At 46.1% G+C, this 26,961-nt stretch overlaps 1 protein-coding gene across 1 annotated transcript in view; it reads left to right on the plus strand.

Moving 5' to 3' along the window:
* Positions 1-26,961, plus strand: part of NTRK3 (neurotrophic tyrosine kinase, receptor, type 3) — a gene marked incomplete at its 5' end in the record, with an annotated part of 99,869 nt that overhangs the window by 29,175 nt on the left and 43,733 nt on the right. Inside the window, one exon of the mRNA XM_008947529.1 lies at positions 25,897-26,027. Within this exon, the coding sequence (XP_008945777.1) occupies positions 25,897-26,027 (131 nt within the window). The remainder of the gene's footprint in view (positions 1-25,896; positions 26,028-26,961) is intronic.

The following is a 26,961-nucleotide window of genomic DNA, read 5'->3' on the forward strand; positions in this document are numbered from 1 at the left end:
TAAAAGATTATTCTGGCTGCAGTGCTTTTGTTTCAGGGCATGTTGTTGCTGCAGGTCTCCCTGCTTGGCTCTGCAAATTGCTCTCCTGTTGGCTGTTGGACTGTTGTCCCTTCATTAGCCTCCTGTTAAGATAACAAGGATGTGTTTGATGTAGAGGCAGTAGAGTCCAGGTGAGTGCTGCACTTGCCTTCCTCATCAGGAGTTCATGTAAAGTTTGTTAGCTGGTTGCTCCAGGAGGAGAGAGGAACCACTCTGCAGCGTGCAGGGCTTGGTAGGAGGACGTGTCTCTAAATTGTTAACAGGAGGTGGCATTTATGTAACTTTAAAGCTGCTGTACCAACTTGCAGGTGACTGTGGGCATGAGGCTGGGCGTGTGTTTGAGCTGTTATTGGTGGATGGTGCTTCTTAGAAAACCTGGTAAGAGTTGTGATGAGCAAAATAGAAACATGTTTTCCAGCATCCTTCTGTTCCTGTAACTTCCTGGCATGACTTTCAAGCAAATATCTCCATGCTATAAGTGAATTTCTGTATGCTATTCCCTTCTAATGCCTCTAGAAGTGACTGGGTGTTGTGGTTCACAGGATGAGGTGATGGCTGAGATCTTCACCTTTCCAGAGAGAACTGCAATGCCTGAGACAAATGGTTGTCCCCTGACATACAACCTTACACATGGGATGGGCAGCAGAGCTGCATCACATTTCCCCCCTATTTCCCTCTCCTTTTTGAGGTGTAGGTAACAAACGTGGCTGTTGGAAGCTCTGCCTTTTCCTCCCCACTGCTCTATCAGGTTTCACAGTCCAGAAGCATTACAAACAGGGGGTTGGTTAGCCAGTTGCTCAGGCTGCTGGTATGGTCAGCCTTAGTCCACTTTGCATTGTGCTGTTTCAGGGCAACTGATTTCTTACACATGAGTTTCCACAATGTGCCAGTTCCCAAGGAGCTAGCTTAACTATGCTCATGTGCTCTGTCATGCATCTCAGAGGGGTTGGATACTTGTTTGTCCTTGTGCTTGCTTCTTGGTTGCCTCTGTTGCCTGATGTATCTGTGTAAAGGCACCATGCTCTTTGAGGCAGCTGGACTCTGTGTTGATACTGCTGTCCTGCTCTCCCTCCCCACACCAGCTTCAAATGACACTTGGGCTCTTCACAGAGCTTATTACTGAAGGAGCTTGGGGTACTGGCTTGGTAGGGTGCAGGTAGTGGTATCAGCTCCTCCTGAAAATCATAACTGTGCCTTTGTGGTTCTTGTAGAGTGTGGAGCCTGCATGTGAACAAAGAGAGAAGCAAAATTCTCTCTCCCTGTGTTTTGATTTTAAAAAGATGGAGCCACATTTCTTTGAGTTCATGCCTGGAGTGAGCGTGATGGGCATGGTGTGATTCTGGCACGATATCTCTCTGCGTGAGGGAAGTAAGGCATGGCCCAGTGGGACCTTGGGCTTAGACTTGCTGCAAGCAAGTGCTTGATGATTGTGGTGCTGTAGGTTATGACTGGGGTATATGTAGTCTCCCTAGCTGCTTATCCAAGTTGCACTGATTGAGTCTTGATGTTCTTTGCTGCTCTTTTTTTAAAACTATTATTATGAAGGTGTGTTTTTAAGGAGTCAACCCTTCTTTCTCACGAGGCTGGAGCTTCTTTTGAAGGTGGCGGTTTTCTCTACTATCAGTTCTTTGGCCTTTTCAGCATGTCTGTGCCCAGCTGTCCAGGGAGGCAGGGGTAGAAGTCCCAGGAGCTGCAGACAGTCAGAGGAAGGTGCTTCTGCTGTTTCAGCAAACTGCAGCATTGCATCACCACTCTGCTCTGATTTGTACCCAGAACAAGCTGCAGATCCTCAGGGTTAAGCCCTGGCATTAGCAGAGGATAAAGAAGCCTAGACACAGAAGTAAAGCTGAAAACCAAAGGTTTGGAGGAGCAGCAGGAAAAGGGCATGCAAGAAATCAATGTTGGGTGACTTCATTTTTGCTTAATGTTTTGAAGCGCTTCTGGTGCCGCTTGTGCAATGAGTCAAAGAGTCCTTGTTAACTGTGTATTTCCCAGGGCCTGCAGACCCTGGTCAGTTGGCAGAATGGTCTAAGAGGCTGTGGGAAAGTGCAGAGAGCTGCTTTGAAGGGGAAGAAGTATGACAGGAGATGGGCACACACGCAGCTGGAAAAGGAGCTTTACCTGGTGAAGCAATGATGCGTCTTCCTCTGATGTTGTGGTGCATTTTGCTTTGCCTGTGTCTTTTATGCTTTCTCTGATGTCCTTTCACCACTCTCCTCATGACAGGCAGGTTCCTTGGTGGTGCCAGTATGTAGTCTGGTGCTGCAGCGCATCAGCTGCCAGCCCCACATTTCTGGTGGCCTTAGCTGCTTGTGCCACAGGGGTGCACTGCAGGCTGTAGGACGTCCTACCCTGTGTCCACAGCATGGTTGATTGCATGGATACTGCTTTGCCTTGATCCTTAAAAGATAATATGGGAAACCCAATGGTAAAAATAAGTTAATTTGCCTAACGTGGCTTTCATTGTGTTTCTTATAAAGTGACATGTGGGGAGGACACAGAGGGCTTAGAGGTGCAGATGCAATGTCTTTCTGCTTCTGCTGGGAGCTCACTTTGGTTGTGTCAGTTCCTGGCGTCAGTTCTTCAGTTCCAAATTTCACCTTCTTCGATGCACCATTGGAGTTTTGGGGATTGTTTGTCCGTCTTCCTTATTGGTTTCCAGAGAGGTGGTAAGTGCCTGTTCTTACTGAAATCCGTAACGAAATTCAGGAGTGTTAACTGAGCTTTTGCCAGACAGTGCTTTGAGGTAGAGTTCAGGCTTTCAGTTTGTCAAGTTAAGAGCAATAATAAATCTCAACCCACGCTCCCAGCCCTGATAAATAAATGTAGGATGATTCCTGTGCTAAGAGAAGATGATGGTCTGTCCAGCAGTAAAGCAGAACACAAGTACCAGACAACTACGTTTGAACTCGGATATTAATTTTAAATTTGTGAGTGTAACTGCTGACTAATCAACAGGAGTAAATTTTGATTGTTGTCTACAAAGCAGAGGGATTCATTCCAAGCACTGCTTAAATTATTTGCTCTGTTATTAGTGAGTCATTTGTGACCTGTGCCCGATTCCTGCAGACAGCTGACTTTTTGTAGGGATTTGCCTATGATTTCAGACTATTTGTCTTTTTTCCTCCAAGGGTTTGCTTCAAATATTCATGTTGTGTGAGTGGTGGACTGGTGCTGCTTTTGCTCTCAGGTTGGGTGAGTGAATGTTTCAGATGGGCAGACAGAAATGTAATATGCAGAGAAGCTCTTTGATAATCTGGTGTGTGGGGTTGTCCTTAACCCCGTGTTTCTGTTTCATATCTTGGGACTGGTACCACTCCACCAAATCTGTCCACAAGCAAGAAAACTCCTTTTCCCAAGGTCTCTGAAGTAGTTAAGAGCTTGTTTTCTGAGCAAGTAGCCTCTGCGACTCCAGCTTGAATTTTGGGAGCAGCCTGTGTGTGGGTCTCCATCCGCTGATTGCAGCGCAGCCGCTGCTGGAGGTCAAGTCAGAAGGAGCCAGACTGGAGTTGCATTAGGCTTGGTAAACTGCCAGAATGTCTGAATAAGCTAATCATGGTCGGGTCATCATTATCTTAAGTGAGTCAGAGATGTGTCCAGCGTGTTTATTAAGGTAATTGGCAGAGGGAGGGAGGGGGGCAGGGATGGAGGGAGGGATGCTTGCATTCTGTGGATTACACTGGTGAGGTGGTGGAGCGTATTGCAACGTCTGATGCAAGAGAGAAGACCTCGTGGTCTTGCAAGTTGATTTTCTGCATGTGTCCTGGGCCTGGTCTCACGAGGTTTCAGTCCTTGGAGCCAAAACCAGGGAAGTGAGGTGGCATTGTGATAATCCAGTATGCGCATTTCAAGCACCACCAGTAAGAGCTTGTCTTTTAAGGCCAAAGGGCTGTACCTCTGCTGAAGTTTCCTCATGAAGCTGTGCTGCCTAGTAATTTTAGAAATAACCTGGATCAACAGAGCATTTTGATTTTGCTGCATCAGTGCTCAGTAATATTTAGGGATGCTAGGATCAGCTCTGCACAGTCATTCCTTCCTTGGTAGTGCCTAGTCCAGTTCCCTGTAGGCTGACGAGGGTGGCTGCAGGTTTATTTTGTGTTTCCTGAGACATGTTTGTTCATCTAATGGTGCCAGAGGGGTTTGCAAGTTTTAAAGTGTTTAATCTTGAGTCATATGCTCAGCACTGCTAGAACACCTCCAGAGGTACACGTGCCTCAAAGCCATCACATCTCACAGTGCACAGACGTTGCAGATGATGGAGAAGGGACTTACTTAAAGACAGGTAAGTGTCATTTTTCTCCTTCTAGGGAGCTATTGTGTGTAATATGCTGAATTCAGACCTCCAGCAGGAATTATTTTGATGGATCTGCTCTAAATGCATAAGGGATAACGGACTGCATTAGACAATATCAGTGAGAAACTGTCAGTCCCTGCTCGGGAGCTGGCAGGGACATTTCTGACTGGAAATGCTGCAGATGTGGTGCTGCGTGAGAGCAGAGAATGAGAAGATCCAAGTTCTGCTAGAGCCTGAAGTTAACTCCCACCATTGCTCCTGTGTGACTGCCCAGGTTAGGGCTGGTGGCTGGAAGATGCAGCAGGGGTTCCAGCAGGTATGAGAGAGCTGTGGGAGGTGTTTGGCATGGGTGTTCACTCCTTTAGAAAGCTCTAAAGGAGTGCAAGGGTGGCTACTTGATGCTAGTGCCCGTCTCTTTTCATCGACAATAAGCAAAAAAAGGCTCTGGTGTGTGTTAACCCTTCTGCCTGGTGCCAGCAGAGCGTGTTACAGATGGATCAGATCTTTTCCAGCTATACAAAACATTTGCCACTTGATCCCAAGAGAAGATCTGTATAGCTGCAGCTTCAGAAGAAGGCAGCAAAGTCCCTGACGGTGCATCTTGGATGAAAACACTATCCTGTGACTAAACTGAAGGTTCAGTTTAATCCTGTTGCTCTCAGAGAGGACTCCTGGGAGTTGGGTACTGTTCTGTGTAGGTCCTTAAGCTCCTCTGCATGACTACATGAAGCATCTGATCTTGTGCCAGGTTTCCTTCCCTGGATTCAGTAGTGCTGAACTGAGCCTCAAAGAAAATGGGCAGATTGATATCAGTAGCAGTCTTACAAGGGAAGAAGAATATCTCTGGCCAAAATATTAGAGTCATCTTTAGGAAATAAAGAGTCCTGAGCAGAAAGGGTAAGGATCAACAATGTCTCTTCTAAGGAAGAAGATCTCTAAGACTCCAAAGAGCAAGATGATGTGGTGATCATGAACTGTGTACAGCATTGACTGAAACCTGGCTCTTTGATCCTGAAAGGACCAGTCAAAACAAATGGACTGCCCAGGAATATATTTGGATGCTTCCTTGAAGGGATGGTTCAACCTTTTGGGGTATGTCTGTGCCATTAGTTTATAGTATGGTGAAGCTCACGTTGGCAGCTACCCGGGCTGTTGGCCTACAAGCACAGGGTGGGAGGCAACACATAGCTTGTTGGACATGAGCCATGGAGGACTTTGCTGCCAAGCCTGCCCTGTCTGAGACCTCTCCATCTCCTCCTGTGCTCCCTTCTGAGTAAGGACAGATCCTCATGGGCTTGCAACATTCAGCAGATCTTATCCAGGCCCATGCTTAGGATCCCCAACAAGAAATGAGAGGATGGCCAGCTCTTCGGTTGAAAAGGAGGTTACTTTGACATAGCATCCTTGGAACTGCCTGAAGTGATGTTCTTGTCTGGAGAAGTAAGTACATGTTTGCTGATCGTGGTGCAAGGATGTGTGTGTGTCTGTATGCACAACAGGAATCAAATACTGGTGGTTGAGAGGTGGTATTGGGTTCTCAAGGGAAGAGGCACAATCATTAAATGTGATCTACTGCCCAAGGCAGAGAACTGGAAGTCGGGACCGTAAAGTCTTCAGTGGATTAAGCTGTGACATGAAGGTAAGTTTCCTATACAGGATTACATGGGGAAGCTGCAGCAATGATTTAAGTCCCCCACAGTGTACTGGTGGTATCTGCACACTCTGGCTGCCAGGGATGGATGAGAAGAGCCTGGCTCTGAGCTGATCCTGGGTGTGATTCAAGAAAGCAATTCTTGAGACATTCAGCAGCAAGCACATCCCTGTGTCTTGGAGACCAAGCTGGGGTCTCCCACAGAGCTCAGCTTCAAGCTCAGAGCAGCTTCTGGGTTTGGAAAGAAGCAGGGAGCCACAATGGTCCTTTCCTAAGGGATATCCCAGCCCAAACACAGGCGTTGCACGTACTTCTCCCTCACAATGCCCTGAATAAAGACTCTTTGTTCTAAGAGATATAGATTATATATATATTTTAAGGCTCCATGAATCATTCATAGCCTGAAGATGAAACTGAGCATCAGAGCTAAGGAAAGGGGAAGGCTGAGGGTATGAGGCAAGGAACCTTCCATTATTTAATGTACTAAGTCTTGACCTGGCAGCACCTTCTCCTTGCAGTCCTGCCTTTCTTTTAAGAAGCCCTCTTTTCTCTTGAAAATCTGAAGTACTCCCATACTTTCAGTAGCAAGAACCTAATCATCTGTTTCCCTTGTTGTTCATCTTGATGGTTGGCCTTTTAAAGAGTAAAGTTGTTCTGCCAATGACCAGGCCCAACAAAAATGATACAGCCAGCAGGAAGAGAATCCAACACGCAGACTGTATTGTAGACAAAAATGATATGATATGAATGACTGCCAGGGTACAAAGGGGTCAACCAGCTCGTACATGGTTGACACCACCCCCAACGATCCCACAAAAGATGTGACTCGGCCCACAACAGGTGGTACAAACAGTGAACCAAGAGTTCCCATAGTTGGCATGGGAAACAGCCAAACCAGCAAGTTAAACACATAAGAAAAAGGTGCCCACATGGCGACTCTCACCCAATCGACCCATGTCCACAAAGGGATAAACAGACCAGGGCCCAGCTCCAGGGAGAGTCAGGAGATCTGCCCTGAACCAGGAAGCTCTGTGGAGTGCACTCCACAGACAGACACTCCTGACTCCCTGCCAGTGGTCCCAGCTTTTATCCCCCAGCAGACCCCTGACCTTTGTCAACTCACTGCGGGACCCCTGGGGCTCATTTCCCTTCTGGCTCTCCCTGCAGGGCCGGCCGCACCCTGGGGGGAAGCTCTAAGGCAAACTCACCACCTCTGTATGAAGGGCTGTGGGGATCACCCATATGTCAACCTTAATTCAGGGGCTCGGGGTTCAAACCCCAGCATTTCAAAAGTGTATGTCCTAGTGAGCATGTGAGAGCACGGTGGGGCTGCTGGGAAAAGTATGGACACGTTGGCTTGGATGGAGAATGAAAGAATCCTAGGTATGCTCTGGGGTCAAGCAAGGTTGAAGGGTTAACACTAGGTCTGTCAAACATCGTTGGGGAAAATGTAATTGAATGGTTTGGAGAGTCTGGCTCCTTTCTAACTGAGCCAGGCACTTCCAGGTTTGGTGTGGCACAAACTAGCTGTGAATAAGGGCTCCTGCTCATTTGTGGTCACTTGGTGGCCAGTATGAAATGAGTTTGTGGGTGTCAGCCTTGTTCTTGGCAGCCAGATGTCCACAGCACAGAAAATGTCTGTGATTTCTTGGATGGAGGCAAACACTGATGACTAAATTAGGAGCGTGGCTGCAAGTTTCTGGTCTATGGTGTCCTGACCTCTTGGCAAAAATAATCAACACAAACTGTCTGAATAACACCAGAACTCATAGCCAAAAAAGTAAAAAGAGTGGAGGAGAGACTGGTTGCTTGTTCACTTTTTCTGTGGGCTTTTTGTTTGTTTGTTTGTTTCTGTAATCAAAGAGAAGGGCTGGAAGTTGAGCTTTCATTTTATAAGGTCATAGTTTTCCTTTTTATTTCAGTTGTAGTACAGTAAAAATTCTCTTTCTGCTTGTCATGATTAAATGGCAAAATGTTGTACCAGAAGAGCAGGAAACTTATCATGTTGCTTTGCTATTGCCTTTTTAATTACTATGACAAATTCATTGGCAGGAGTAATATTATTGCTAAGGGCTGGAGACACCTTCCCTTTCTATTGCTATACGGCCCCAGGGCTTGTAAGATGCAGCTTTGGCAGTAAGGTGAGATAAAGAGAACTTCATTTATTTGCTGCTCTTCATTTGTGCCAGCACAAGAGCTTATGAAGCCACAGTCTAACCCAGGTGTCTAGTATGATCCAAGTTAAAAATAACCCAGCTTCCACCCTGCTCTCTAAAAGGTGGTATTTTAAGCTGGAATCTTTCAGGGCACTGCTTTGCTAAACAGTGGTGACAGCACGAGGGAGAGGGTGGCCAGTGGTGGGGTGGGGATGGCAGACATCTGCAGGGATGGGAGGAGACCCAAGCAGGTTTCACCATCAGCTGATGGTTTGCAGCAAGCAAGTGCCATAACACCCAAGGAGGCTGCTGGAAAAACTGGGAGAGAAATTATTTGGAAATGTACTGTTTCTAAAGATTTTATTTTTTCACAGAGAAACCTTTCAGGCCCCTTTTTAATTCATAATAAAGAGCAGGTTGAAAAGAAGGAAAGAGCAAATGAAGACAGTGAGGCTTACTACCTTCCTTTAAAGTTGGAAGGTCACCTTTAAAAATGGATGAATGTAGCATTTGGAGGAAGCTCCAAGGCAGCAGGCCTGGGGTGCAGCACAAGAATAGGAAGCAGAACAAAGATGAAAAGTAGAATCCAGTTGGGATCTAGGAGTAGCTGCAGAGCTGCCAGTGCCCACGGTGGGCTCGGGTGGAGGCAGAGTCTGAGGGAGCTTCTCTGCCTGCTCTCAGAAAGCTGTTGTGCTGTGTGGTGATGTGCTGGAGGAGACTTAAATCAGACGTTGGATAGCCAGCTGGATGGTGCAGGAGCATGTAGATTGGTGCTATCACTTTGGAAGTTAGCTGGAATTTGGGGTAAAATTAATGCGTTGCCTGCCCATTCTGCATTCAGTGGTGCTGAGTGACCCTAGAGATGTCTCATCTCCCCTGGTGGTTTGTGCTGATTTTTGCCCTTTCCTGGGACTCCTCAAGGAGTGGGGAAAGGATGATTGTGGTATGAGTCCTGGGATGTGTTTTGGATGGTTTTCTGGCTTTTGTTACTCTGGTCCACTTTGTGAGCTGGTGCAGGTCATGGTAGCACCACTGCATCTTATGGAATTGTGTGAGTATATTCCCCTCTCCATATCCTATCCAAATCAACCTACTGAACTCTAAGATTCAGCCATGTGCTTCACAATCCTTAGTTACCTGGTTCAGAAACCAGGTATTTCCTCCTAGAATACCCAAAAGATGAGATGTCACAAGGAAAGAAGCCCAGCATTTGAGAAGGTAACCTCCCCACTCGATCCAACACAGTGCTTTCTTCTCCATGCTCCCAGTGCCAGCCCTTCCCACCTTCCCTTGGACACCACCAGATGCAGCCTGGGAGCTGCTGGATCATGGAGTATGTGACAGCTCCTTCCTCTTCTCCAGCTGGATCAGGCATATCCTCATGGAGCTTCACACAGCCTCTAGTGCAACAGGTTCCAGGTTTAGTTCCCAAATAAAGGGCCTGAGTAAGCCCAGGGAAATACATTTCCCCCCAGCCCCTTCCAGTCAAGGCTGAAGGGTGAGATTGCTCCTGGGAAATCATTGTGTAAGAAAGGAGAGGACAGGATTGCAAAGGAGAAAGGGCTCCTAGGAATCTACAGTTTGTAAAGCTTTGGGATCTACTGAGAATTGCTGTCTGTGTGGTGCTTTGTCCTGATGTGTTGTTTTCTGTACCTGTCCTGTTTGAAAGCTTTTAGAGCAGTTTTGCAATCAACAGTCAATAAGACTTGCTAAGGGCATAGTTTGGAGGCCATTTGCAGAAAAGGAAACTGAGGCAAGCATGTTATCTTCCTCAGGCTATTGCAATTTGTACAGAAGCACGTGTGAGTGCAGGGCCAGTCAGTGAACAGGACTGTGACCAGAGAAACCTGTGACCTTGCCACTGGTCTCAGCTGTGTCTACCCTGGGCAGAATTTCCCTGTGACAGGGAATGAAATGATATTTCTTAAGGGCTCACCTAAGAACAGAACTTGTTTCATATTTAAGCACTTGCCTGTCTTTCCCACTGAGCCAAGGCATGAGAGCATCAGACACATGCTATCTAATTCTTATTAAGTGGTTTAACAAGCCCAGCTAATTACAATGTACTCAAGGATTTTGTAGCTTATGAAAGCAGTCCCTGTTTGTTTGTGTCAGTGCTTTAATACATTAATACACCACTTAAACCTTGGGGGGTGAGCGTGCTCACACAGCTTAACATACAGGAAGGCATGTTGATGTCTTTCATATCAACTGGGGCTTCTCCAGCTGCTTCAGCTCCAGCTCTGAAGGGATGGTTTTGGTCTTATGCTCAACCTTGTCACCAAAGGGACATGCATTCCCTACAGAAAGCCATCCTTCCATGGCCCCAGATATACCTTGTTTTACAAGATGCTGGCAGATGTGGACGCTCTCTGTTGCTTTCCTTCTCTCAGACAGGCCCAGGAGTGTCTCTTGGTCTTTATTTCCATCTCGGTGCTGATGATACGGGTAATTTGTGCATGAAAGTGTTGTCTTCTCTCCCTCAATTAGTCCCAAGGGGTCACCAGTGGAAGCGTGCTGTCTGCAGCATTTGCACTTATTTGCAAAGGGCCTGGCACATTCATTAAGCCCCACGGGTAAGAAGCAATAATCAGGGAACAGGGCACCCAGTGTCAGTCGGTGCAGGGATGGGGCTGGAGAGGGCAGAGAGGGTCAGAGGCGAAAACCTCCTTCAGTGCACTTAGAGATCAGTGAAAAGAAGGCAGTCGTGGGGGGAGGAGAAGGAGAACTGACAGATTAAAGGAAATTGAGCAGCTGTAATAAATACACTTGCAATGGAAGAGCATCTCGGATGCAGTGATTACATTCCCTGCAGAGCTGAAGTGCTGAGGAGGGTCTGCAGAAAGGGCAGCTGTACAGAACCACTGGCCTTTCGGGGAGCAGGCTCACAGGGAATGCAAAATGAGTTGAAACAAGTTGGCTAGGCTTTAAAGCAGGTCTTTAAGATGCAGTTGGAAAGGCTGCCCTAAACATTCAGTCTAATAAAAACAGAGAAAATAAAAGATGGGCTGAAAGGATTGGCATAGAGCAGGCTGGCTAAGCAAGACAGTGAGACTGTGATGGGGCACTGCTGAAATATCCCAGTGAAAGGAGAGGGGAAGAAGAAGAAAGCAGGAGAAAACAAATGGATGGGAAGTGGCAGCCATGAAGGATGCTGAGGGTGTATTTCAAGCAGCAAGGTCCTTTTGCCCAGAAGTATCTCTGGGAGACAATAAAACTGGCCTCTCACAGCAAAGAGGGGCTTGGGGTTTCAAGGAGAACAGTGAACTGGTACGGAGGATATGGAGGAGAAAGAGCTTATCCTGAGAGTGATACATGGAGAACTTAGCCTGATGACAGAGAACGAAAGCCAGCTTATATCAGTGATAAGAGGACAGGATTATTAAATATTTTTCATCTGGCAAAATTGCATCCAACTTTATAGAGGCTGAAGAGCAAGATCTCCCCCATATCTGTGGCCAGCTGTTCAAGGATACAGGACAAGGTGAGCATCCTCTGTAGACAGAGAGCACATCCTGTGATGTACACATCTGTGGGCATTTAATATTCCTGTCTAAAATGGGGCAGATGGATGAGAGCTGGAAGGTGGTGAACATAATCAGGACAAGAGACAGACCAGTAAGTTTAACGTTTGCTCTGGGAAATTCTTGGAAATCTTCTTAAACTTTAAGGGATGTTATGGGAGAACACCTGGAAAAGCAACACTCTGTGAAGGCCCAACTTATGTGGCTTGAAGGAGGGGGAGGTCACACTCAACTAATCTACTGGTGTTCCCTGAGGAGCTAGCTGTCACTACATATAAGGAAAATTCACTGGATATAGTACACTGAGGTTTTCAGCAAGTATTTGACAAGGACCAGCATCAGAGATTGATGACTGGGGGTCGAAGCATTGGTGTAGGATTTAAAACTTAGAGCCTGCGTAGAAAACTGACCAAAGAGCAAGAGAGAGAAAGGAGCTATTGCTGCAAGTCTTGCCAGTTGGAAAGAGGTTGAAAGTGAGGTGTCTTGGAGGTCTGTCTTAATCATCTGTGTTTTTCATAATCTGCAAGGAGACACTGAAAGCAGGAGCCAGAGTTGTCCTTGCTGCAGCACCACAGATGTGAGTGATCTTTCACTATGGTCAAGGCCACAGATGTGCCCAGTGCCTCTCCTGATCTGTGAGGTGTTTGAGAGAGGAATCCCACCCAAGGGAAGAGAAGCAGGGGGAGAGAGAGAATGGACTTCTTTGACTCTCCTGCAACACTGTGAGCAGCACTGGGAATATACCCACCCCAGAGGAGATGTGACATGGGGAGACTGCAGTTTATGCAGTGGAAACACAGCACTACCTGTGAAGAAAGGATAAGTGAAGCAAGCTGGACAGCATAGGAATCTTTTCCTTCATTGATCTCCTTCCAGAAATGAAGATGTGATCTTGAACAGCTTGGTAATTATTTTTTTCCCCTCATTATTTTTTAATTCTGTCTGCTTTCTCTACAATTCCAGTTTCTAATCTGGAGGACTTGGTGTGAGCTCTGTTTGCAGGAGAATTGCAGCCTGGCTGTGCAAATGCAAGAAGTCTGAGTGAAGTTTTGAACTTTGGGTGCTCATCTGCACTCAGATATTGATCTGGGTAGGTTTGCCCATTACCTGCTTGAAAAATCTCTGCCCTGGGAAAAGGTTAAGGGACTTGGTTTAAACTCTGATTGATAAAGAAAAGACATCCAGGTGACCTTTATAATACGAGCTGAATTTGGGGTCACTTTCCAAGCTCAGGTTGCAATAATGAAATGGGATTTGCAGGCAGACTGATGGATCAGATTAGTGGAAACTGGCCTCTGATTTTTCCATGTTACCATCCCAATGTCTGATGCTTGCCTTCCAATTAAGTCAGTTCGGGAACACAACACATATACTCTTGTCCAAGACATTTTCCAATGAAATGAGACCTATCCTAGGCTAGTGAGAAGAAACAGCTAATGACATATTGGAGATCTTTGCCCCATTATAACTTACTCTGTGCTCTGCAGCATCGCACACATATACTCACCTACAGACTGCTGTCACCAGTTTTGGGAGGTCCTTTTTATGCCCCTGCATCCTCAGCTAACTGCAAAACATTTCCTTTCCCTCCTTTCTTCTCTGTCTTGCTCATTTTGGTCTTTTCCACTGGCAATATGTTCTTGCTGTGAAACTTCAGTGTAAACGTTTAAATTTAAGCTGTTAATCCATATATGTTGTATATAAAAAACTGTGTGTATATATAAAACCTTGGCTTTGTAGCTGAAGATCATAATAGGTTGTCTTCCCCTTGTTCCCTCAACTTAGCAATCAAGTCCTCACACATAGTTTGGTTAAAGCTGAACATGCACCTTTTCACTATCTGCAATCAGTCATGTCTTCTGAGACTACCAGCACTGTAAAATGTTTTCCTGAGTCTCACCAGGGCCCTTAGGAAGAATTAACTGGGTATTTTTCCCCTGGTGCACACACTGATGTTTTGCCACAGGAGAAAACTGTAGGGTTTAATTTGTTTTTCCCTCTTGCACACAGTGAAGTTTGTGATGGTTTTCTGTGAAAATTCACCCCAACCATCTGGCTCATAATGGCATGAGACATCGCTGAAAGCTGACAGACAAATGGGCAAATATACAGTGTTTTATTACCCCATGTTCTTCCCATGCTGGGAGTGTCAGAGACAATAAACCAAGATGGATTCTCATTTATAATCATAATAAAGGCAGGACACAGCAGGGATACGATAAATTAGCACTATCAGGGAAGGAAACGCAGTGTCCTAAGAAGAGCATGTGTTTCCTTAAGGAGCCCTGAACTCCTGGTGATGAGGGATTTCCAATGTCTTGTCCAAGGAGAACTTTTTCTGGTTCACTTCTCACTCCTCAGAGCTCTCTGTTTCAGCCAAAGAGAGGAAGGTGGTGTTGGCACGACAGTGCCTTCTCTCAGCCAGTGTCTGTGAAATGAGTTGGATCCCACTGTGGAGCAGCTCTGGAGGCATGGCCAAGCTGCTGCCTTTCAGAGGTCACCTTCTGCAGGATGGACCCAGGGTACTGGTGAGTTCCCTTTTCTCACCTAGAGCTGCCCTGCCATTCCCCTGATGATTTTTCAGCAGTGAGGGGGACCTGAGGGGAAGGGTGCGTTTCTCTTTGTGTGAAGCATCACAGGAGCTCCAGGCTGATATTCATTTCATCCTACTTGTGACTCAGACATAGACCAAAGGAGTACAGGAAGCCCCAAATAAGCACAGACCTAGAGAGCTAAATGATGACCAGCTGCTCTCCCCATCAGATTAGCTAATCCCTTTGTAGGATCCATCCTTCTCTTTATTCCGCTCTGCATAATTTGCTACCTCATAACAATTGCTGAAATCCCCAAACCACAGTAATTTTAGAGCCCAGCAGGCAGAGCTGTCTCACATTACTCCTCCTTCAGGGGTTTCCTTCTGCAGGAGAAGTTGGCAAGATGAAAAAAGGGGTGGGCTTCTGCAGACAGAACAAGTAGGGAGAAAGCCAAGGAAACCTCAGGCAGAAACAAAGACAGAGCAAGGTCCATTCGGGGTGTTAGGAAAACATGAGTCTGAGGGAACACCTCATCAAGCCATAGACATCAGCGCACCTCCTGTGTTGGTCCTGCAAGAAAAGGAGTCAGAGGAGGTGGGAAGGAAGGGGAGAGATGGAAATTGGGCAAACTGGAGAGAGGTTTTCTAATGAAATCATAACTTGAGCCTGAGATCTGTCTCTCAACACCTCATGTTCTTACTCCATATGGCCTCACTTCTGGAATTTTCTTGTTCTGTGAGTTTGGCTGCATTAGACACTCATATAATGACCACCAAAGGAAGTTATTGGTGGAGAATGACTGGGCATGGGACAAGGAAAGACATAGGTACAGAAGGAAAAAGAAAAGGCCAAAAAAAAAGATGATGATGCTATGTTTTGTCCAAAATTATCGTTTTTCGTTGTGGTGATGGTGAGGCTGGCAACAACCAGAAGCATTTGCAACCTGCCTGGAGCTGTTACTGGAAAATGGAGAAGACCAGGCCCTCTCATCAAATTCCCTGCTTAGAGATGGTCCAGAAATTCTGTCACAACAGAGTTTTTTTGAAAGTCTTCTCACACTTTCACATCTGGAGGGAACTGCACTTCTTCTAAAAATCCTTCTTCATTTTGCACCCACCTTTGGGGCCAGAACTCTGTTCAGAGCAGGTTCAGCACTGAACTGTTACACTGCTGTGGATCAGTGCTTGAACCACTTCCAAACCATACCTTTCTCTTTAATGCCACCCTTCTAACAGTCAAATAGTCCCCAGAACACGTTCGATATATCTGGAATTTGTTAGCATTTATGGTGGGGACACATTAAGATCAGAAGCTGTTAGGAAGTCAATGAAAGCAGAGTCTAACTAGGCAGAAGCAGTATATACCTCTGGTTAGGTCCCTCAAACCAGAAACTGAACAACATTGAAACAGTAGTATCAACCCCCCCTAAATCCTCAAAATTTCAAGGAAAAGCTTACCACTGTGATCTCAGCCCAGTTCTGCAATATCTGTCTGGATGTGCAAGCAAAGTGCAGCATGGCTCTGAGGTTGACTGCTGGGACTGGGATGGCATCAGCAGGATCTGGCTGGTGATGCTAGAAAGGGCAATAGATTGACCATGGGACTTTTGTTAGTCAGAGGTGTACCCCACTGTGGAGGTAAGTGCTAGCTGGGCTGTGCTCTCCTGTTATCTTGGAGGGAGAACAGGTTGCTAGCAGTGGTGATGCACAGCACACTTTTGTGTCTGCTTGTCCCTCCGGGTGGGACTACAGTCTAATGAAGGCTGTTGTAAAGATGAAGGGTGTTTCTGCTGCTGCTCCCACATTAAATAGTGGGAGGAAGACCCAGGGCAGTGATGAGGGTTAGGAGAAAGGCTCATGTCCTGGCGTGAGCCAGTTATCCCAGCCCTGAGCAACATCCTCCTGCTGGGATGTTGCAGGGGTGCCAAAACCCAGAGGACAGCAAAGGTGAAAGCTCAGTCTCAGCTTAGAGACTCAGTTTCCTAGAAAGGACCTGGCAACTCCTCTCTGGCCTTGCAACAGCTCAGCCAAGGAGGGGCTGCTGCCTACACCAGGTACTAGAGCCGTTCCCCATCCCTCTGCAATGGAGCTTTGACTGGAGCCGCAGGAGGCTGGATGCTGCCTGGAAGCAGGTGCTGCCGGGCTTCTGGCTCCACTGGAGCAAGCAGAGCATGGCAATGAACTCACAGCCTGGGGGAGCCGATAGCTGAGAGCCTCAGAGACCTCGGGGCAGAAGGTAAGCCTCTGGTTCCTGCTGGGAAGCAGCCCTGAAGCTGCTGAGACCTGGTCGCTTCCAGCTTTCTTGTGATTATCCATCTCGGCAATAGGATGCTGTTGTGTCCGATTGCTGCCTTGTTAAAGCCTTAAGCCTGAAATCTGACTACTGCATGGTCCCTTGAGGGGCAGCCGAGCCTCCTCCAGCCCGACACCAGTAATCCCTCCCTTCTCTTGGAAAAATAATAAAAAACGAAAGACAAGCGATATCTGTCTGCAGCAGCGCTTTCCAATCAAGTGAAAACTAGCTGGAAAATCAAATCAGCCGGTAAGTTCCTGCAAAACACAACTCTATCTCTTTAAAATCTCCCCTTTTGAAGGGGTGAACTGAATGGCAATAGCTGCTGATGTAAAACAAACCATTATTCCTCCTATCTCCTCTCCAAGCCTCCTCCCTGCAGACGCTCGAGTCTAAGGGAGGCAGATGCTCTCTGAAGACTATTTTCCTCTGTTAAATAAATTCACTTTCAAATAATGTGTAATTAAATGTGTGGTATTGAATTAATGTTTTATTCTGAGTGCTTCGGCAGCAGGGGACCTAGGGGCCTGGCTGGTGGAAAGGAAACATGTTCACCAGAAAGACTCCCTTCCCCTCTCTTTTTCCCTTTAGCTCTTTCCTTGACAGGAACCCAAATCCCTGATTCCAAGAGCTGCTGGAATGTACCTGTGAGTCTGTGAGGATGATACTTTGTGTAAGGTCCCTTTTAGGATACATTGTCATGGAGCTCTTGGGCATTTCACTAGTCTCTCACTAGTTCCTCCTCTACCTGTCTCCTGAAGGGCTTAGTCTTCCTCCTCAGAAGAGCTTGGTTGTGTAGTTAACCCTTGAATACAAAAGGCAGAGCCCAAGTGTCCCATCAGGGTGTGAAGTTGGTGCTGGATGTTGAAGGAGACAGACTGCTGAAGCTGAAGAGGTAGTTTGGTTTTGCAGACAAAAGGTATTTGAGAAGGTACAGGAGACAGTAGAAATCACTGGTTGATTTTTAAGTCTTTTGTCTGGAATGTCAACAAGGTTTTGGTCCCGTCAGCAGAATTTTGTGGTCCCCTGAAAGGCAGCTGAGAAGGAGCTGATGTATACAGAAGGATGGGTAGGCACAGGGTAAACCTGCACCCAGGCTTTGTTGAAGTGACAGCAGCAAGGGTGACCAGGGTGTCTGTCCTAACCTGAGGGGATCTTGACATGTGCCTTGGGCACCAGCAGGTTAGGCAGAGGCACAGACCAGGCTGGGGCACAACTGGGAACCTACTTAGAGCTGCGTGCATGCTCCCTAACTCTGATGCCAGTGGCTGCAGGGAGCCTTGTGAGCATTAGATATCTTTTGGGAAGTCCTTTTAACTACTGACAACAGCACACATGAAGGGATTTAACTTGCTGGATCAAGGAAGGGTCCTGTTGATACGATGAGCTCTTGCTTGAGTTGTTTGAGCAAGTCACAGGTCTGCAGAATGAGAAAGTGGATGGTGTCTTAGAAGGCACAGGCCCACTGCCATGGAAGGTCAAGGAGAGCTGGAGGCTTCCTTTGTTGTTATAGTTATTGTCAACCATTTGCTGGAGGTGATGTGCAGGAGCCTTCCACTTGCTGTACCTCCTCTGCTTTGAGATCTCTCCAGGATGGCTGTGCAGGACAATGTGGTGGTTTGCATCCCAGCTGACTGCTCAGCACCTAGTAGCCATGGGGCACTTTATATTGCTCTCTTCATAAAATACTTACTAAGTGGTCAGTAGTCAGATTTATAGGACTGAAATGGATGAGATGAGCTTGCAATCACGTTTTGTCTTTATAGGAGTGTCAGGTGGTTCCAGCTGGGACAGAAGGTTTTGCTTAAAAAATGTTTGTGGAGTGGTGCCAAGTGCGTTCTAACATGTATTTTTTTTCTTTTTTCAGATATTTTTTCCTAATGAAAATGAGTTTGCTTTGGTTTGGGTTTAAATTTTGCAGGTATGTCACACCAGGTAATGTCACCTGCTTCCAAATTGTTTTCAGTACGATGTGATAGGGGAGTCTGGCAGGCTCTAGGTTTGTATCTGGTGAGTTTTTGGTTTAAGGAGTGATTGTGCTTTGACTTTCTGTCAGCTTCTTCACACGTGCATGCACACAGCCCCCCTCCTTCTACACTTGTCTTTAGCTCAACATATAGGCTGTTGTTGGTGGATGCTGCGTGGCTGATGTTGAGCTGATGCTGGATTGGAGATGCAAGAGCTCAAGTAACAGCAGCTCAGTGGGTGCTAATCCAGTCACTCCCCACTGCTAATCAAATCCCTCTGTGGAGCTTGTTGCAGAAATGCAGCTCTCCCTTGACTGGAGGCTGGCTGGAGTGAGATGATGACTGAAAGGCAGCCCTTTGGGTGGGGGCTTCCTCTACACCTGCTATTGCAACAGCAAGAGCCAGAGGACCTGGTGATGTCCTGATTGCTAGAGGTATGCTTGGAAGTATAGGATGTGAGGTATTTTCAGAGCATCAGAGGTCGGCCTTGCAGAGGTTGCTCTTCTGTTTCCTTCAGCTTGATTACACTGAACATCAGCTCCGGGTGCAGGCTGATATTCCTGGATAATTTTTTGTTAGCCCACATTGTCCATCTAACTGTGTAAATGCCTGCTGGTTTTTGCCAAGGTCCATTGAGCAGCATGTAGTGCGTTAGCTCTGGGTCAGCTGGGCAATAATGCTTCCTTCACATCTGGGGTTTGCACTCATGCCTTGCAGCTGCTCCTAAAGAATGAAAGGATTGGCAAAAAAAAGCAAAGAACTGCAGAAACATAAAATGGTTGCTTTTCAGTGTCTTCATGAAGGAGTATGACCACGACTGTTTGATAATGTAATATATAGTCATGCGCCAGGGGCTGCCTGGAAGCAAGTTGCCAGCATCTTGGTAAGGTACAAGAGATGAAAACTAGTCTGAAGAGAGGCTGTGAAGTCAATGACACGTGTTAGTTTCCTGAAGATCAAAAAGCCCAAGAAGGAATGCAAAGAGAGGGTTAACACAGTAAAAGAGAGAGCATCCTTTACATTTCAGGTTGTTTCCATTAAGGCCAAAGGAGAGATGGATGGAAAAACGTGAGAAATTCTCTCTGTTTTTTCTGTGTGGATACACACAAATGGCTATGAGAGCTGTCATGCAGAATTAGTAAGATGAAAATACTTCCCCCAAAGTGAAGAGAAAGGTCAGAGCAAGATGGTCTTGTCCACAGTTCCTGCAAAGAAGGGGATGGGAAGGATGTCGGTGCACCCACGTGGTGGAGCCCAGGGGCCAAACTGTACCTGTTCCTTCAAGTTCCCAGAGATTCAGATATGCTTTATAGAACTCTGCATGCTTTGAGGTCTTTTTGAAAGGACTGTCAGAACTATTTGGTGCTTATAATTGTGTCTGTTTTGAATCTGAGTCCTTGAAGGGTGCCTGAGCAGAGGAACTTGGCAAAGAACCAGCGTCTGGGCAGAGTGCTGAGCTGCAGAAGCATGTGTCCAGGCCTTTTCCCAGAGGTGGCTCATGGCAGAGCTGGGAGAGAAGCCACCAAAAGTGGTGGGCTTCCTCCTCAGAATCCCTACAGAGATAAGAAACAGCCTGTTCATTCCCCATTTTTAAAAATTATGTGGGACTGATTCTCCTTTTGTTTATGTGTATTTCACAGCAGTCCACGACTGAAATCAATATCCTTCATTGACTTTGATGGATTTTCACCAGGTCAGTAGGGAGATTCAGCTAGCCTATGCATTATCTTCTCTCACTAGGAGACAAGACTGTGAGAGGATGAGTTATCAGCCCTCCAGCACCAAGGCTTTTTGATCTGGTCCTACCCAATTTGCACACTTTACTCTAATCAGGTACATGGGGTAACTCATCAAGACGTTTGGTTGACATCCAGTTTACAGTTGATTGCTTGACATGAAATGCACTGTTTGGTAGTTGCATGTCTTAATGACAAGATTTCCAGTGTAAATTGTAAGCTTTGTTTATTTGATTTTAATTGCCATGGAGCAGGGAAACTACGCAGGGTTTATTAATAAGAATTATTTTAGCAGTGAGTCAAGAAAGGAGTGAATGAATCATATTGACCAAGAACTTTGCTACCTTTTGGTGGACAACTTACGTATAAAGAAAAAAGAGAATTCTTTGGCATTAATTAGTTGTTACAGCAAATGACTCAGCCACTACTGAAAAAGGTCGTTATCATTTATAAAGTGCTGTTGATGCAAATGAAGCTTTGGAAGCTTATGAGAATCAAAGCTGTTAACCACAAAGAGCTCAGGATCAGACTCGAATCAGGATATGCTAGAAACACATCTAAAAGAAAACAGTTTTAGAACAAGGATTGAAGAGCAAGAGGAGCAAGAGATGGAGAAGAAGAAAGAGAAGAAATGTTATGATGTAACAAAGCCGAGGGAGGGAGGAGCTGGTGATGGAGAGGTGCACAAAAGGACCTACCTCTAGGGAAAAGAGGGCCACATGTGAAGGAGAAGGGATGGATAGAAGACTGGTATTGGTCTTTTCTAGGCTAGAAGAGAAAGCTGCCAATAAAAGAGGATGGCAAAAGTAATAGGAGAAACTTTTATTATTTTACTCTGTTTCATCAGTGAGCTACATGTTGTTCATGAATTAAGAGTCCAAGGACAGGAAGCCCACAAGAAATAGAGCAACCAGACAAATGCTGTTCAGGAGTTTGAAAGAAGGAGATATGAGGAATTCATTTCAGACTTGGTGTAAATGATTCACCTTAAGAAGTAGTTTTGCATTTTGTTGTAACTTAAGTACTGACACTGCTCGTGGCTTACTCTGGAGTTTGATTTGTCCATCAGCCTCACACTGTAGTCATCTGTGTCCAAACAAAATCATATGCATCCAGGTTTCAAGGGTATTATCAAGCCACGGTTTTCATGATGCTGGCTGTGATGGAAATCTGAAATGTAGAATTTGCAGTGTCACTGAACTCATCCTTTCTTCATCTGACCCCCAGGACCGATTTGGAAATGAGACAATAATTGGAAAACTAGCTTCATGGAATGCACCTATGTAACTTCCCAATTTATGCTCATGTGATTGAAATGTGGTGGTTATTAGAAAAAGGGTGTTTTCATAGCACACAGGCAGTTACCAGCTGTAGATGCTCTACCTGGGATTTTGGAGGTTGCCTCTGTGTCATTTTGTCTCGACCTTGTCACAAGCAAGACAGACTCTGCAATATGAGGGTAAAGGATGGGTGAAGAGTCACTGAATCAGAGATTTAAGTGAAGAAGTTCTGTTTTTTCCATGCTCTATCCCAGGGGCCAGTGCAGAAGTGACCTATCAGGACATGGTAGGTTGATGCAGGAGAAATGTAGAATTAATTGTGTTCCCTCTTCTTCTTCTCTATCCCATGGCTATGCTGGGTTCACAAGGTTAGCAAACTAGAAAATGTTTGAATCGAGGAGAGGAACAGGCATGACTTAGGGACACATGGGAGCAAATAGAAAGAGGAAGAAGCTGCTGTTTTTAGACAGCTGCTTTTCTGACTGAGTGCACTTTAAGCACAGATCAAGTCAGCCGTCCTGCAAGAGGTTCAGAGGAGATTAGGTAAGATCTCATCACAGATCCAAAGCCACAACCTTTCTGCCTGGGCTCTTCCAGAGAAAAGGAGAGCACTCCACTCTGCAGGCAGTTTGGAAAGGTGCGTGCAGTGTCCCAGATTTGCCCTCTTGTTAATGCTCTAGCTTGCCCACATGCTGCCATCATTGAACTGAAGTCATGGGTCATCTCAAACCATCTTCAGGTCAGGTGTTGTCTGATGTGGTTCTTGTGTTACTCAGCACACTGGTAAAGGCAAGAGCTTGAAATCCATTCTCCGTGCATTAAATCTTGATGGACAAGAAGGATGGTGGGGGATCTGCTCAACTTGTCCCTCTGTGTCATGCAGCACCATAGTAAACCCCAAACAAGGACTGCAAGATGTTTCATTTAAAACTGAAATTACTTCAGTGTTGTGCGCTCGCATCCTTCCTGTAGACACAGCACGGCCTTGAAGGAGTTCCCATCATGCTGTCAAGCCTGCTTATTTTCCTGTCAGGTCTTGCTGGGGCTCCTGCATAGGTTCTTCTTTTGAATTGTCTTGTTGGCTTGTTTTTATAAGTTAATGGTGCAGGGGGGGAAGGAAACAACCAGAGTGGCACTTGCGGGAAGACAGTTTGCATACGCCTTGTTGGCAGGGCTGACTGCAACACAGTGGAGACAGATTAGCACACCACTGCCTGCCTAAAACAAATAAATACCAGCTGTTTATCAGACAGGGCTCAGCTTTCTCCAGGAGGAGGTAAACAGATTTATGCAGATGAACCTCTCTGGTGCCCTTGCAGCACAGCAACTTTCATGGCTACTCGGCCTTCCTTATGAGTTACGGCCAGGACAAACAAGCAAAGAGATGCAAGGTTAGCATAATAACACAGCAATTTGCACAGTGCCAGGGTGGTTTGTCATTGCTTTATGTTTAAAGCCCATATTTAATAGTCATGTAGAATTAATCATAGTGCTGATCTCACTGTGAATGGAGAATTTGACGTAAACTTCAGTACTTTAGGCCTATAGCATGTGAAAAAGCAATTTATTATAACACACTTATTATTCCATTTAAGCCTGGAATACTATGAAGCAAAATTTATGGCTATTTGAGGCTGAGAGAAATTGTTATCAGCAAAAGTACTTTTCTGACTCAACATTAGGACTGTCCAGTTGCTGTCAAACTGTTTAACTTCATGAGCCCTCTTTTTTTATAACCATCCAAGTGTACTTTAATTTCATCACTGCTGTGTGGGTCCACTACCTCAAAAGGATTGCTCCTCCCTCAGGTCAACTCTGTCTGCCACGATATCTCCTTTACTTCTTCATATAAATTTTACATGAAGCTTCCCAGGTGACCCTAACAACTTGTGAAATCTGATCTTGAAGATAGATGGGTTATTATTTTAATAATGTAGACATAATTACACAATGTGGATGCCGGCCCTCAGAAATGTCTGATCATTCCTTAGGATGTTGTTGGAGGGAAAAATTGGGAGCTGAAAATTTTGGGCAAGACCCTGAGGAGTTCAGAAAGAGAAGTTTGCTTCATTTTTCATGGTATTACCACTTACTCATCAGAAGTGTAAATAATCTCAAATAGCATTCCTGATTATTCTAAGACAGTTTCCTTTTTAACTTTATCTCACATCAAATGGGGTGATGGGATTGCATTGGTACATTTCTGTTGGGATTCGGGGGGTGTTTTTAAGTGTCCTTGGGCTCCTCTTAATACAAGGTTATTTCACCACAGCTTTCTTGACTGCTCCTATTCAGAAGACCAAGAATGCAAATACGTGGTTTGTCAATACAGTAAATCCTAGGTACTGTAGTGATGAGTGCTGTAGAAATGCTTGCCAAGAGGAAGAGGAAACCCCCTTTTCCTCTGCTCTATTAAGTAAATTGGTGCCGTTTGAGCTTTTCTTAGATTAGGACTTTCCTCACCTAAGTGCATCACTTAACATTTCAACACATAATAGTTCAGATTCCTCAAGGTACTCCTTAAACACTCAAGTAAACCAGGTGGAGAAGGCAAAGTCCACAAGTGATTTGTTCTCCCTGACTATCACTGCAGATATGAAACCAAAGTAGTTTTGGATGTGCCTTAATGTTACCAATATTATTAATATTGGTAACTAACAGTTTTCAGTCTATTGAACAATTAATGAAAGGGTCAATGGGAATTCTCTGTAGAGGCATCGTTCATTACAAGGCCCATTGCTTATGCAATCTTGCAGCATCCATCTTCCCAAACAAGCAAAAGGGCCAGAAATGCCAGCTCCTTACGCCTGCCTGTGAGCTCCTAATTAAAAAGCTGAATTGTATGAAAGCCATTAGGCTGTTAGTCCTCCAATCCGTTGGCTTTTTGATGCATTAAATGGCACCTATGTTGTTGTGGGTGTTAGTCACCTCTGCCTCCTGCATCTGCAGTGCCCTGAGGGAAATGCAGCTGAGCTGAGGGGTGCATACCTGTACAGCTCCTGTAGCACATGGAAGAGATGGAAAAGACTCAAAAGCAGCCTAGATTGTGAGTAAACAGATGTAGGGCCAAGCTATGAACGCCCCAGGGTAGGAGTGGAAAGAGGGCACTGTCTCATCTAATGCCTCTGCTTGAGGAGAGCTTGAATGAATCAGCTCTTGCTCACCAAGCACAGGAAAAGAGTGCATAGCTCTCCCTGCCCTGCCATGACCATCAGATTGAAGCTGGGGGTGGTCTGTGCTACCACAGTTCTCAAGGGAGACAGTAAGCTCCAGTGAAGGGCAGTTTGGAGAGATGAAGTTTTGGGTGCTGTGCCTCCAGAAAATGCTATGGTGGCTGTGTACCTCTAGCTGCTTCCAGGCAATAAAACAGACACGTTGTATTGCCAGGGGACCTGTATGGGTGCTGTGATGCCAGAAAGGTGCTTAGAGGTTTGGCAGCGAGTATCTGTGCCCTATTGTTGTCTGCAAAAGAGAGCATGGAGACCTCCAAGCTCTCCCAGCAGCCAGTGGCATTTAATTATGACACAGTGTTTGTGGGTATCTTGCTAGTTGCTTATCTACCCTTGTAGGTGCATAGTACCTGCATACATCTGGCCCTTATGAATGACCCTTTTAGCTGAACAGACCAATCTTCATAGGCCTCTGTACCTTTGCTAAATGAATAGCTACTGCTGTTTTGATTCTTCCTGAAACCTCAGTTGCTCTTCTATGTCAGTCCTCGCCATCCTAAATGTCAGTGGAAAGGATCATTGAAACTAATGGGTTCGGTTTGTCTGTTGTGCCAGTGACTTTATCCCAGGATGACCTTGTTTCCGAGGGAACGGTCACGTAGGAGATGGCTGCAGGGTCAGAGTCTTGCTGTGGGGTAATGCTTGGCACTTCCAAACGACTCCTACTCATGCCCTAAGGTGCATGGGGGTCAGTGATCCTCCTCTCCTTAGAAATGCTTTGACTTGCCAAGGTTCAGCCTCAAAAATCTTCCTGAGTTTGGGTTTAAACTGATCCCAGTTAAAAAGCAGAACTCTACAGGACCTTCTTATCTTGCCTGACCTGGCATTGGAAGTATGTGGCCTTTGCTACGCCTCACAAGAGGTGAACTCTTTCCAGGATCCTTCCAAGGAGATTCAAGTCTCTGTAGCAGATTTTGCCCCAAAGGTTCCTCTCTCTGAGGACAAGCTTGTAGTAAGAACATGATAAACCTCGAGTACTTTCCTCGCAGATGTTTTGCATAAGACTAGCTCCATCCCAGAGGTGGCTGCATTCCGTGGGTGGGTAAAAAGATCCCTGTAGATATTTTTTGCAAAGCATTTTCAGCTCCTTTGCAGCTTGCTAGAAAATTGAATTAGTTGTTTTCCATTCCTTGAATTAACCCTGATTCATTCTTCCCTCAACCCTCTCCCTCTTCCTCCCCTCCTTCCAACAGATGTCCAGCATATTAAGAGGAGAGACATCGTTTTGAAGAGGGAGCTGGGAGAAGGTGCCTTTGGGAAGGTGTTCTTGGCCGAGTGTTACAACCTCAGCCCCACCAACGACAAAATGCTGGTGGCAGTGAAGGTAAAACCCAAGGGTGAACGGTAGAGAGTAGGGCAGGGGCTGGCCAGCGAAGCGAGGCTGGATGAGCCTGCGTGGGAAAGGGAAGCAGGGGAGGGCTGGGGGCCAGGGGTGGAGATTTATTTGATGCTGGAGATTGTGGTAAATCCACTTAGTCACACAAAGTTTCAGTGTTTCGCTTGAAGGTCGTCTATTCTCACCAGTGCCAAAGCCTCTCTTCCTGCCGACGCAGCCAGGAGACAGATGGGGAGGAGAAGCTGCTCTGGAAGCTGTAAGCTCCCGTGCAGCTGCAGCAGTGTGGTGTGGAGCCCACCTTCCCTCTATCAGGGAGCGGGGCCCTTCTCTTTCCAGATTTTATCTCTTTGTGGAGCACGCAGAAGCTGAAACAAAGAAGGGCCTCAGCAGAAACGAGCGCTTAAAAGCTAAGCGTGACTAACTAATTTGCTGGGATCAGTTTGCTGCAGGATGGGCAAAGCAACCTGGCTCCACTCCACCCAGCTCCTGCGAGCCTAGCCATAGATTGCTCCTCTTGTGGTGATTTTGAGCCAACGTGAGTTCCTCTTGGCTTGTGCTGCTCTGTTTGTATCCTCATGACGGTCCTCATGTGAGCTCTGCCCCATCTCTGTGGCTCTGGGCAGAGGAGACCACTCGGTGCAGAAATGTGCTCTCATCTCAAGTGGCACCCGTTGGCAGACACACAGAGTCTAATCCCTGGGAGTTAATTGATGCCTCTTAACTCCTTGGAAGAAGATCTGCATTTGAACCGATGCTCTACAGGGAGAAAGGTTCCAGCACTCTTGCCAGGACGCTGGAGGCATCCAGTTACTTGGGAGTTGTTTTAATCATTGGCAGTTCAAGCCTGTTTTTGTCCCCTTGCACTCCGACTGTGAACTGCAAGATTGCACCTTTCACCTCTGAGACTGGTTAGCACAGCCAC

Source organism: Merops nubicus, unplaced genomic scaffold (assembly GCF_000691845.1).
Source record: "Merops nubicus isolate BGI_N331 unplaced genomic scaffold, ASM69184v1 scaffold999, whole genome shotgun sequence".
Taxonomy (NCBI): Eukaryota; Metazoa; Chordata; class Aves; order Coraciiformes; family Meropidae; genus Merops; species Merops nubicus.